Here is a 12,543-nt window from a genome sequence, read left to right on the forward strand (position 1 = left end):
GGGATCATGTACCCACTGTACCAGTGACCTTACAGCTATCCAGAGATCTTGGGGTTTAAAAAAAAAAAAAAAAAAAAGTAGAAAAGAGGCATACCATAGATTCACAATTAGGAACAGCATCACATAAAACTATTCTAGCTCGTCAGCAACTTAAGCTCTGCAGAGGGTTTTGTATGCATCATAGCAGAGAGACTGAAAGAGGGATTAGGAGGGTGACGAGGGAGCTCTAACAACACAGAGGCAGCGTGGGAGAAATTTCAAGGATACTGGCTAAATATTTTGACTATTTTGAGCAACCAGGGCACATCACCAAGAGGCTGAAAGCAAGACTCAGCATAAGGATAACATGAAATGGACTGTATTGAGGGTAAGAATGGGTACAGAAAGGCTTTAGAAGTCAAGCCAAGCAGCTACTGGCTCCCTCCTGAGCAGTCTGCTGTACTACCAGCTACTATACACACATTGCTGGTTACGTGGGATCTGAAAGCCAATTTTCTGTCCCTTGGCTCTTATATCATCAGTTCAAGGGATGCCCATCTGTAGCGACAGTCTGAAACCTAGCTCAGGCTTTAGGGAGTTGCACAATAGGCATGTGCACTTTTGCACACAGGCGTTGTACTCTGCAAAAACGTTAGGAGTAGAAATGTCAGCTACTTCTAGACAAGACGCGTGTCTGTGTTCATACACTTATGGAAATGGCTCTGGCTGGATGCGCTGGAGTTTTCAGTTATAAAGACATTGCTATGCCTCTGCTGCTTACTTGTAGCTTGGAGGTATACGCAATCGTGCAATCCCATTACGAAAGCCACTTCGACCCAACAGGAAAAAAAGGCAGCATCAAGTAACAGAAGCAAAGCTGATTTTATGAGACATAATATAAGTAGAAAGGGCTGAGAGACCAAAGGACAAATAAAGTCTAAAAGCAGATGGCCCTGGCTAAGCAATAGTTGGGGAGTTACTGTGACAGTAAATGTCAGATGGCTCTCAGCATCGTAAGCCTACACACAGAAGCAGCCACAGAAGTTGAAACGCGCTGTGTCGCTCTTCCGTTTTGGGGATTTGGACCAACCTGTTGGAGCGATCGTGACTGTGCTTGCTGCCTCAGGAGTCGCTGCTGCTGCTGCTGCTCTTGCTGCAGGAGCTTCATCTGGAGCAACTGCTGCTGAGACGTGATGGCATGGATGGAGGGCGGCTGCATCACGGTGCCAGAGCGGCGCTGAAGCATGTTCGACAGGGCTTGCTTTGTGTTAGTTGGAACAAAGGAGCCTGTCGGATCCAACCTGGAACCACCTAAAAAAACCACCAAACGCACAAACGCTTTCTCTGCCTTCACAGGAAAGTTGTTGGTACAGATCACTGCTAACTCATCAGCTATGTGATTTGCACTAGGATAACGAGGATAAGTTCGTCTCTGTAAAGGCAGACAATGAACTGGGTCAAACCAGATGCCTGGCCTGAAAAATTAAATGGACAAGATAGCTTTGAAGACTCCCACTTGTGATTGAGAGTACAAGTAAAAAAAACTACGGGCTGCCACATGCTGTATATCACATAAAATGTTTGACTACTACTGAAAAACAAGAGTTCCACATCAGATCAAAAGCCTGTCATCAACAGTTTATTATGTAAAGCCCATTTGTTCATGATATAGTAAGAAGTTATGCACTCCATCCTACCAGAAAAAAAATCATGTGTGTGTATGTATGTGTATTTATCTCAACATACTAATGAAAGTACATTTTATTTACCTATACATACACATACATACACACATTTCTAATCAGCAGCTCACTGACTTGGCAGTCACTGTCTGGTGTTTTCGGAAGACTTTTATGCACCTAAAATTCAGATCTAGTTACATTTGGAGCTTCAGAATAAATATTTAACGTTTATAACTGTAACCAAACTTCAAAACTTCTCCTGTGTAATTTCTCATAATGCTATAATAGCTGTTTCTCAAAACATCAAAAATTGCTGCCGTCACAGCAAGCAAAATACATATGCTAAACTGTATAAGCACAAAGTGGAAGTAGTAAACAAGCCTACAAAGAGTAAGCATGTGTGGCTCTAACATGCTGGAACGACGTTAATAGACATGAACTTTAATCATAGCCATCTCAGTTCTTGATATGAATCAAAGAAGAAATAACCCCAAAGTTCATTTCTTTTAACCACCCCTCTGTTATTTAACTCCTCAAAGTCCTTCCAGTACTGTGCAATCACCACATCAGACAGCAGCAGGTCATTTGTGCTTATCCACCAAAGAAGTTTAATAGCTTAGTGGAGACTTAATTAAAACTGATAACAGAAAGCCTTAACTAAAGGAGTAAAACAAACCGCAGTAGCGGTCCCAACCCGCTTTGGAAAAAGCGGAGCTAAAAACACGGCTCTCGTAAGCCCATTTTTCTCGCACCTGAAGCAGTAAAGCCCGCGGCCCGGAGCCCCACGTACCTGGCGGGAGGGGCTGGCTGGGCCCAAAGAAGCCGGGCTGCTGCGCCTGCGCCTGCCCCACGACGCCGTAGCCCCACAGGGCAGCCGGGGCATGGGGCATCCCGTGCGAGGAAATCGGTGAATAACTGGGAGGCACTCTGTATAAAGCGGTCTGGGGGTATTCCTTAAAATACACAGTAAAAGTGAATCTTACTGACGTTCATACCTTGCTGACTCATAAATAATGCCAATTTTCCTACTAAATTATTAAAGGATAGAGACAGTTCCTATTGTCGTTTGTAACGACGTTAAAAACAGACGAAGTCTCAGGCTGCCCACAGGTAACGAACACTAACAGCTTCACAGACACCCCATCCCTTTTCACCTTATTAGCAAGTGTTTTCTACGGGCTACAATTAGGTGTGGCGCAAGTACAGCTTACTGTATCAGTACATAACAACAGGAAGAGTTTAACTGAAACATCAAGAAAGTCCAAAAAACTATGTTAATGCTGCAACTTTTTAAAACGCCTCTTTATGCAACACGTTCACAAACCAGCTGGACGCTGACAAAACACGACTGCACCTACAGCGCGTAAGCCTACACTGGTGCCAGCGGGAAGAGGCAGTAACGACGCCACAGAAGGCCGCTGCCGTAAACGCGCGTTACTACGTGCGCGGCGCCAGGTAGGTTTTTCACACCGTTATCTTGCGCCACGTTTACAACAATCTTCTGCTTAGAACCGTCACAACCAGCAGAGCCTGCGGTAAAGCGGCCGCACAGTGCGACGGGGACCTCTGGGAAAGTGCCTGTTTCAGACTGATTCCACGTGAATAGGGCCTGGGTTTGAACCCACAGGGTTGCTCTCAAGACAACTGGAATCAGAAGGCGGCTAGAAATTGATATTAAAAAAAAATCTAACTGCTTGCTTCTGCACCAAACATGAGAAACAATAAGCAGCACAGATGGAACATGCACAGCATTTCGGGAGTAAGAGCTAGCGTAGCACGTCTTATATGGCGTTTCAAGTCCTCAGCACAGTACGCTCCTATACGCTAATTCTCTCAGGAGCTTTATTTGACAAAAATCTATCTTTCCCCTGACCTTCTCCGCTCACTCCCCTCATTAAGCCCAGCTGCTGCCAGATGCAGGACAATTTCCAGGGGTAGCTGAGATGGGCAGCAGCAGAGGCTCCAGCAAGATATATCAAGTTTAACGCTATGCATCAATCACTTACGTCAGCCCTTGAGCTTGACTTTGACTTTCTCTTCCTGCCTTTTGTTTTCTTCTCATCATCTGTGGTGTGTTTTCCCTGATCCGAGAGCTCTGCTGACTTCCGTTCTGGTTCCTGAGAGACAGGTGTGGTAGGCTCTTCCTCCTCCTCCTCTGGAGGAAGGGGCAAGGGCTCGAGGTAGTAACTCCGTGGCTTGGGTTTTGGGTGCATGTGGTACAGGAGGAGATGCTGCTGCTCCTCGTATTTTATCACTTTCCTATCAACACGAACGGTACCAAACCAGGCCCAGGAGAGAGGAGCAGGATTTTTATGACCTTCAAATAAATCCCAAGGGGACACCTTTTGTTTTGTCGAAACCTGGAGACCCTAATTCAAAATAAAAGTAAAGTTAACATTTTAAGAACGTGGAACTATAGAGAGAGTGAGTTTTGTGCGTCATGATTCAAGTCAGAAAACCCAGTAATGATTTTTTTTTTTTTCCCCTACAGCAAGTTGTACCAAATGCATGCAGGGGGGATTTTGACTTCCATCCAAGGGTGCCGCTAGATGAAAGCGGCCATATTTTTGTAGTCATGCTAAGATCTTCAAGTTCCATCTATCGCATTTTGGAGGAGAAATCAAATAATCTATCAAAAATTGTTAATCAGAACACATATTTGCTAAAGGTTTACGTATTCAAATAAGGGCAGATAACCGTCAGCACTGTCTTGCAAAAAAATGCTTAGCTAGGCTGCAAAATAAGAGCTTCTTTCCTTCTTTCTTAAATAAACTCACCTTAAAAAAATTACACGTCCCTTCATATTGCCAAAAAACACACAGCAGTTAAAACTCCATCCCCCCCCCCTTTCCTCTGTCTTTTGTAAGCAGAATCATTTTCCCATCTTACTCCCAGCAAGTCAGAGTTCAGATTGTTCCCAAGTTGAACAAGCTCTCAAGTGTCGGATTCTGTTGTAAACACGAATGCTTTTGGAAAAGCTTCTGTGATTCCACTGCAAGTCAAACACGATGTGTTTCTTTGGCACCTTGCGTGGAGTTGGCCAATATCAGCCAAAACCTTAGACTACAAAACAGAGCAAGCCGATATCAACACTTGCTACATTAGCAGTTAAGAGTCGACCACGCGTTCTGTGTATTTAACTGCGAAGGACTCGCAACAAGCTCTATGCAGGTCTCGTTAGTGGAGATTCTGGTGCCTCAATTTTAAACAAATCAGAAAGTGCAAGGTTATCAAAACTACTGAATTTGTATGGGTGGCATAAAATTGCTTCTACTAAAGATACATGTATCTAAAGTTCTGAGAATATCTGCAAGTGCCAGTGAATCCTTATGGAAAGGACAGGACGTTTCTTGGCAACACTGACGCAGGGACGGCGACGGTGGCACGTGGCCCGAGTCGCACTGGGCAGTTCTCACTCACTCGCCTGGGGTTTAGCAGCTCCCTGAGCCCCTCTCTAAACCCACTCCTGCTTTCACACTCTGCCAGAGAGTTTGCACACGGAGCATGCAAACAAAAAACGTGCATGTGTCTTTGGAATAAAAATATGTTTGATACCAAAAAAAAAGGTCAGTCATCTGGAACTAATTTTAAAGGCATTATTCTGCAAGCCCAGGATTCCTCGCTTTCAGAATCCTTGCTCACAGAAAACCTAGCTGCTTAAAAGCTGCACTGCCGCAGCTGAACTTTTTGTACAGCTGAGCCTTAGAAAGGTGCACGACAGCAGAAGTACAAGACTTTTACGATACCAGATATAAATGCACGCGCTGTACAAGCTGCACCTGTCTGCTTGACTTTCCTATACAGCAAAAAAATCATGAAAAGGTTAAGATACAAGTAAACATTTACTCTTGCCTGTTTCTTATCAATGGAGTCGAATCCTGCAATTTTGTTCCCCTTGGTGTCGATCAAGGATCCCATTGGCTCACAAGTAATAATGTCACACGTCTGCTTTGGCAGAGGGAGCAGCTGGCGAACCTTGTCAATGCTTTCTGAACGCTTGTCTCCCAGCTCTTTCTAAAGAAAAAAAGAAAAAGGAAGAGAGACTTCGTACTGCTTTCACTATTAGAAAACATCCCGTTTCTGGATGAACCATTTCCCTGTACTTTTACTAAATTTAATCAAGTATTTGTTGCAAGGTTTCTTTTTCTTTTTTTTTTTTTTTTTAAATAAATGTAACTCATCTCTTCATCTCTTTTGCACAGAACATAAAATACGTAATACGAGGTGAATGCAAAGTTAACCTCTCAAACACAAATAAAAGTTATTGTCTTTCAGGGTCTCTAATTGTAATTTAAATAGAAGAAAATATTAAAACTCTTGTCTTCCCACTCTTGCATTCCTATTTCTTATTATCTTCTCTTGTTATCCTCCTCCTTCTCTTGTTAGCCTCCTTGTTATCACTAGCACTGCCTACCATTCCTAGAGGCCTTCCTAGACACCAAAAATGACAGGATTGAAAGATGATCACAAAATGTGATTCAAAAAAAAATGCTGAATGCAATCAGCCATAACACTTACTTTTAATTTTTTCACTAAATTCATGTAAGCTCTTTTGTTTTCTTCAGGCCCTCCTTGGGAAGCGTTTGATAAGTCCGAGGCTAGCGTCCCATTGATCAGGACACCCAGCATATCAAGCACTGTTGTGAATAGTTCACTGAGAGTAAAAAGAGAAGCATTACCTTGAGGAACCACCAGTTGCCAAGAGATCCAGCAGACGTTCATGGCAAAGGCCATAAACGCAACTGTTCAGACCAACCAGATTTGTCAAGGTGGTCTGCATGCACATACGCTTCAGCTTGCATGCCTAAGCCCCAGTGCGTGCATACGTGCAGGTGGACCGTCAGGCATGCACACAAATCTCATTATATGCCACAGCTGCAACTTGCAGACAACACAAACAGCTAACGAACAGCCATTAGAAACTATGGGCTCCGTTTAGGAAAGCGCTCAGGTACATGCTCGTTAAGGAAACGCACAAACAGCGTCGCTAATGTTTTCAAAAACAGAGGAGCTCCCAAAGTGAGACCAGTACTACGCATGGAAGTTGCACTCGAGCAATAGGATAATAGGAGGGAAGGGGAAGTAGCAAGAACATACATGCTACCTAAAATTAAAAGCACTAAAGGCATTAATTAGCTTGTTTAAATAGCGCAGACATACTTGTTGGTCTGCATATCAACAGTTCCTGAAGTAATTATCTGAAGGAGCAGAAGTGCCCAGTCTGTGGTCCACTGGGTACTTCTCTGCACTGTATCAAACATCCCACCTACCTGCAAAATACAACAGACAGCAAAGTTCTGCGGATATCTCAGAGACGCATGCTTCCTTTTTAGTACGCGCTACTTATGAACAAAGCTGCTGCCCAGTCCCAAGGGTTCCTGTGTGCTGACTGCCGTCTTGATGCACTGTCCTTAAATAACTTTTCCTCCCCACCCCATGCTCCCAGCAGAGTTGCTCCTAGGAAGGAGCTATATAACAGCAGAATGATATTAAACTACTCTTTCAAATGGTTTCATATCTTCACTTTAGTGTTTGACGGAACAAATTTTGGAGTCTTCGAAAAGATGCTCAGAACTGAAAAGGTGTTCAGTCTAAACTTTACAGTTCCTGCTCTCTTCCACACCCAAAAATTAGACAATAATATCCAGTGCAAAGAGAAAAAGATCTGAAGAACAAGATACTGTTCAGTAAAAGTGAGAACTGCTGAATGATATATTTTCCCCATGAACAAATTTTTACTATTTCACTATCTCTAGTATAGCATGATACTGTAAAATACACCTGTATTTTGAGAAGGAACAGTTTCATCAAAACTAGTCTTTCAAAGTTGATAAGCCACCAGATTGGAACACCACAAGATACTTGCTCAGGTTGTGAGCCCGATTTCCAAACTGACCAGAATAGAGCCCAACCCCCAAATTTCAAAGGTACAACTCTTCTCCTACCTAATGAAAGCACAGCTCAAGCCTTCAGACAGCGACAACCCGGTAAAGGGAAAATGTCTCCTTACCTCACAAGAGGATGCCACGGGGAACTTGGGTCAAAATTACACTGCTCTGTTCCTGCTGGCGTACTGCGTCTCAGGCTCTCCCTGTTCTATGATGTTACTGTCTGCTGCTTTGCTTTGCAGATTACCTCTGCACCCAATAACCGCTTCAAATCATTTTGCTTGATGTATCCCAGTTTCATTCTTTCCAAAAATAGATCTTTTTATTTTGTCATGTTTGTTATCAGTTTGAATCCTTCATTGTTTGTGCTTGCAATTGTTCCCCTTCACAATTCTTCCCCATACTTAATGCTTAATTCAGGTTTGGGTCTTTCTTAATAAATACAATGACTGTTTCACATCTCAATATCCAATTTTAGCTCCTAAACCTTGCTGAGCTTATATAAAAGATTATTCCTGAACTATATACATGGTTTATTGTTCGCAAAGAGATAAAATCTAGTTGCTTCCGTCTTAAACCAAACATTGCCCATAATAGGAATTTTCCCAACCCATGCTGAAGGACATGCCTTCACGGTACTCAGTGGGCAGGTGACAGCTGCTTTAGTGCAAATGCTGTGGTGACCTCAGCACTGAGAATTAACTAATAACTCTTGCCTCACAGCAGATTTCACCAGCACAGCAGGCACACAATGGGAGACAGCTGGCTCAAGTTCCCCTGACTTGGACCAACAGTAGAGTAAGGCTGTGGCTACCCCCTTGGGTTGCACAGCCACATCTAAGCAACTTCCAGAGAGATGGCAGGAGACCAATGCTGCCGTGTTACTGGTATCTTGGAACCTCCTCCTTTCGCTTTAGACACAGTAAGTCTCCACACACCTATTGCACTGTGCAAGAAAAGTAACAGCGGTGCTGCTGTCTGGTACAAAAGTGTCATGAGATGTGCAACACTGGAGAACTCGATGGAAACTAAAGTTGATTCATACATGTATCCAAATAGATGCAACTGAAATCAGACAGATGGAGTTAAATTGTCAAATCTTCCTGAGAGCTCTGAAAGTCTCAACTATATTATCTGCCTAATTCCATAAAATCCTCATCTGTCATATCCTGGGAGGATAAACTAGCCTGTCAGTGGACAATGTCCACAAAAAGATGATACGTATGTGACGTTCCAGACATGCTGAAAAGAAGGTGGCCGCATAAAAAAAAGGAACAAATCGGTCACAGACTGATGCTACCCATAGCTGGTGCCCTGCTGCCCCAGGGAGCCCTGTGGCACCCATCCCCTGGGGAGCAGCCGGCCCTCACTCCGCCTTGACACGATGCTTCTTGCATCTTGCCACGTACTCCCGAGACCAGCTGCTACCTTTGTATGTACCAACAAGACAATCACGCAAGTTTTGCTTACCAAATTAAGACGAAGTTGTAAGGCTTCGTGCATCATTTGTCTAGCTTTAACATCATCCTGGTATCGCTCCTCTCTCCAATTGCTAAGGATCTAAGAAAAAGCAGTCGATTAAGGTGGTTTTGTCCCTTTAAACGATTTTCTCCCTTTAAAGTGTAAATATTTGTGTCCATTATTATCAGGAAACATAAAAGACTAACAACCTTTTTACCCTCATGTATGCTTAAAGTAGATTAAACTAAATGGGGTAAAAGTTTAATTTACAGAGAGCTAGAACAAACGTCATACTCCGCTATCAATCGTGAGTCCAGATCTTGCTGTTCTAGCAAGATAAGTAGTTATTCATAAATTTATTAAAAATATTGTTTGAAACATCCTAATTGCTTACCATAGGGCTAGCAAATGGATCTCTTGCATCAGATGCAACTTCCCAACAAGATCCTGTTGGACCCTTTTGGATGAGTAACGTTCAGAGCCTTAAAAAGCTGGGACTATCTGAATTTTAGAGGAAATCCCATACAGGAAACGGAGAGGCCAAGTGGCAGTAACACCAGGTAAAGAAACAAAGAAATGGATTTAACTGGGATGTGGAGCAAAGCCAGAAACTGAATCTGAGCTGAGAGGCGACACAAACAAATAATGGCCCTACAAGTATCAATTTTCACTGTGGGAATAAATTACAGAAATAGAGGCAGAATAAAGGAAAAGGATTCCCACTACACTGGGCACCATATATATTCATTTTAAAGTCAGTGTCAGTCTCAAAGAGTTAACGTTCCTGTTGCCTAGAGCATGAACCAGATGGGAGCAGGAAGGCTGGAATCAGCAGAGCTTGCACGCTTGGAAATCAGGGATTCAAAAGAAAAGCTATAGAGGTGGTTTCTTCTGGGCAATGGATCAGTCTGGGACTAGCGCCTTTTTTTTTTTTTTTTTTTTTAAATATGCTAAATTTTTAATATGTACCTACATGAGAAGAAGAAGGGCTTCACAAAGAAGGGCTTCCCAATATTCTGAATTATTCAGAATAATTCAGAATTATAGAAATTTCTTATGTCAAAGCTAGAGACTGAAAAGACTCTCAGGACAAACACATACTACTGTTCTTCCCGGAAAGAACTGAAATCAGGCTCAGGTTCATTACATTTCTCTGTAACAATTTCAGAAATAAAGATTTATTTGCTCTCACAGACAAACAAAATCCCTCCCTTCTCCTGCTTCCCTGGACTGTTTCTTTTGGCATACGACACATTATAATTTTCCTGGTTTCACACCATCCTGTACCCATAAAACCGATGACACATCAATATCCAGTAAAGGGCGCTCAGGCTTATGTGCTTGTTTTACCTGATTAACTTGATTCTGCAGTGATGTTAGAAGCCCTTCCCGTTGCTCATCCTGTCCCTTAAGGCAAGTAAGTACCAAAGAAAGGAAAGGTTGCTGACTCAAAAGAGACATGCTTTAAGAGAGGGAAACACAGAAGATGCAATTAGTAAAGTTATTTTGAAACTTTCAGTCTTCACTCCCTTCCTTGTTTTGTCTAAATTTTTTCTGGAAGTGGCACTGCCTGCATCTACTTCTGTTTCTGTTTTTAGTAAATTAAAGCCTTGCAAGACAAATTAAAAGAACATGCAAATGAGAGCACAGAGCAGAAGCCGATATCAATGCACACATTATCCATGTCATTACTGAGAACCCACCTCGCTCACGGCACCGAATGACCAAAAATCACATGGGACGCTTGAAGGCCTGACTCAGAAACGGAATGTGCTGCTTTAAGACTACTTTGATTAACCAGGGATATAACTCTAGTGGAGACAAGGCAGCTAACATTTCTAATCCATGTTAGCAGTTTGAAGTGAATCCCAAGCTTCACTGACAAGTGCTGATTAGAATGACAGCTGCCTAAAATCCACTACAATTTTAGCACTGGCTTAGTGTAGGTAAATGGAGACACAGCTTTGGCTGGCTGTAGGAGACATGCCTTACCAACACAACAACTTTCAGAACAATTTTTTTTATATTAATGTGCATCAGTCGTAAAAGCAAAATTAAAATGAACTGAAAGAAATACACTGAAATAAACTTTGAAGTACAATATGTGAAGCAGAAAAGGTAAAAATCAAGGTCAGCAAAGGAATTTGAGTAACAGTTCATGCAATGAATTTTATGTTCTTAGTGTTTTTTCAGATTTGTGGAAAATGTGGTATGAATCCCCCTTCATTTCCTCATTTCTATAGAAAAATTGCAATTTGCAAGACAATAATTATTTTGGCAGTTGTCACCCTTGCTATACAAAGTAGAGTTTGAAATAAGAAAATTAATCCATCTTTTTACTTCTTGCCTAAGCCTCACGTGTAGCTATGTTACACGGTAAGATTTCATACTTCCCCGTAGTGTCATTGTTTATTGTCATGCAAGGAGTAGCAAAATTTGTTTTTTTTAATCACAAAGACTGCAAAGCTTCCAAAATCACACAGAAAGGAGATTTGTTGTTACATCTGTAACACGTTTGTAAATGCTTTTACTTCTGTGCAGAGGGACCACCATGGAGAAAGGGCTCAACAGTTTCTACAGGCACTTTATTCACGCTTTGAAAGAAGCTTGTTTAAAATTTCCTATGCGCTCAAACTCTCACATAAGAAAAGAACCTGAAGCCAAAGGTAGGTTCTGTTTTCCTTTCTACCAATGCAAAAAGCCAGCAGAGCCGAGGAACAATGGAAAAGTGCTGAAATGCTCCAACTGCTCAGAAACATCTAGCGAGGAGACCAGCAAAGCAAGATCTCTGTTTTTATCTAATACAGGACAGTGCAAGTATTACAAACGAATTAGAAGGACAATGAAGAGACGTGTTCATAAGGACAATATAAAGAGTATTTAACTCAAAAGCTGAATATGGCAAACAAAATTTCTATAGGTCAACCTATTACATAAGCATCTTAAAGAAACAGCCTAGATGAACTAAGCGAGTCCAACATTACAGAGAGTAACCAGCATGCTGGAATTATGATAGAAAGGAAAAGATTAAATCTTCTAAATTTAAAGGGAAAATAAGTTAGATGGAGGAGGCTTCAAAATGGCAGTAGATTTAATGAGAACCATAAATCAAAATCAATCCATGCAGCACAGGTTTACAAGAAAACTATAAACTGGGAAAGAGCAATTACTGGTCCCCTACTCAGGGAAAGTATACTGCACGAACACCACTGAGGGAGATCAAAAAGGCAACGCACAGCAGTAAGGCAATAAGAAAAGGAACTGAGATAGTAACATGTACAACAATCAAATACCACGAGCCTTTAGGAAGTGATGCGTTTTCCTCAACAAATAAAAATTTGGAAGGGCTCACAAGAAAAAAGATGGTCAGTATTTGAAACTAAGAGACCTTGTTATATATAATATTTGATGTAATGTCTACCATAACTATAAGAAAGTACAAAGAAATAATAGGCATTATGGAAGAAGAATATTTTACTAAAGCAAAAATCAACAACCATTAAGTTATTAAAGCCTCACTGGTTTAGGAAGTT

At 41.8% G+C, this 12,543-nt stretch overlaps 1 protein-coding gene across 23 annotated transcripts in view; it reads right to left on the minus strand.

Moving 5' to 3' along the window:
• MED12L (mediator complex subunit 12L) overlaps positions 1-12,543 on the minus strand; it is a 186,417-nt gene that overhangs the window by 19,514 nt on the left and 154,360 nt on the right. For 17 of the 23 annotated variants that reach the window (XR_011142901.1, XR_011142900.1, XR_011142903.1 and 14 more), the window contains 8 exons: positions 10,361-10,472; positions 9,020-9,109; positions 6,822-6,931; positions 6,180-6,315; positions 5,508-5,675; positions 3,668-4,030; positions 2,452-2,614; positions 1,070-1,290 (listed from right to left, as the gene is read on the minus strand). Coding sequence is in view for 16 of the 23 variants with exons in the window: in XM_068954695.1 (XP_068810796.1) it covers positions 1,070-1,290; positions 2,452-2,614; positions 3,668-4,030; positions 5,508-5,675; positions 6,180-6,315; positions 6,822-6,931; positions 9,020-9,109; positions 10,361-10,472 (1,363 nt within the window). In the remaining 7 variants the exon portion in view is untranslated. The remainder of the gene's footprint in view (positions 1-1,069; positions 1,291-2,451; positions 2,615-3,667; positions 4,031-5,507; positions 5,676-6,179; positions 6,316-6,821; positions 6,932-9,019; positions 9,110-10,360; positions 10,473-12,543) is intronic. The other 6 variants (XM_068954699.1, XM_068954696.1, XM_068954692.1 and 3 more) reach the window with 2 other exon arrangements.

The sequence above is a fragment of the Struthio camelus genome, chromosome 9 (genome assembly GCF_040807025.1).
Source record: "Struthio camelus isolate bStrCam1 chromosome 9, bStrCam1.hap1, whole genome shotgun sequence".
Lineage (NCBI taxonomy): Eukaryota > Metazoa > Chordata > Aves > Struthioniformes > Struthionidae > Struthio > Struthio camelus.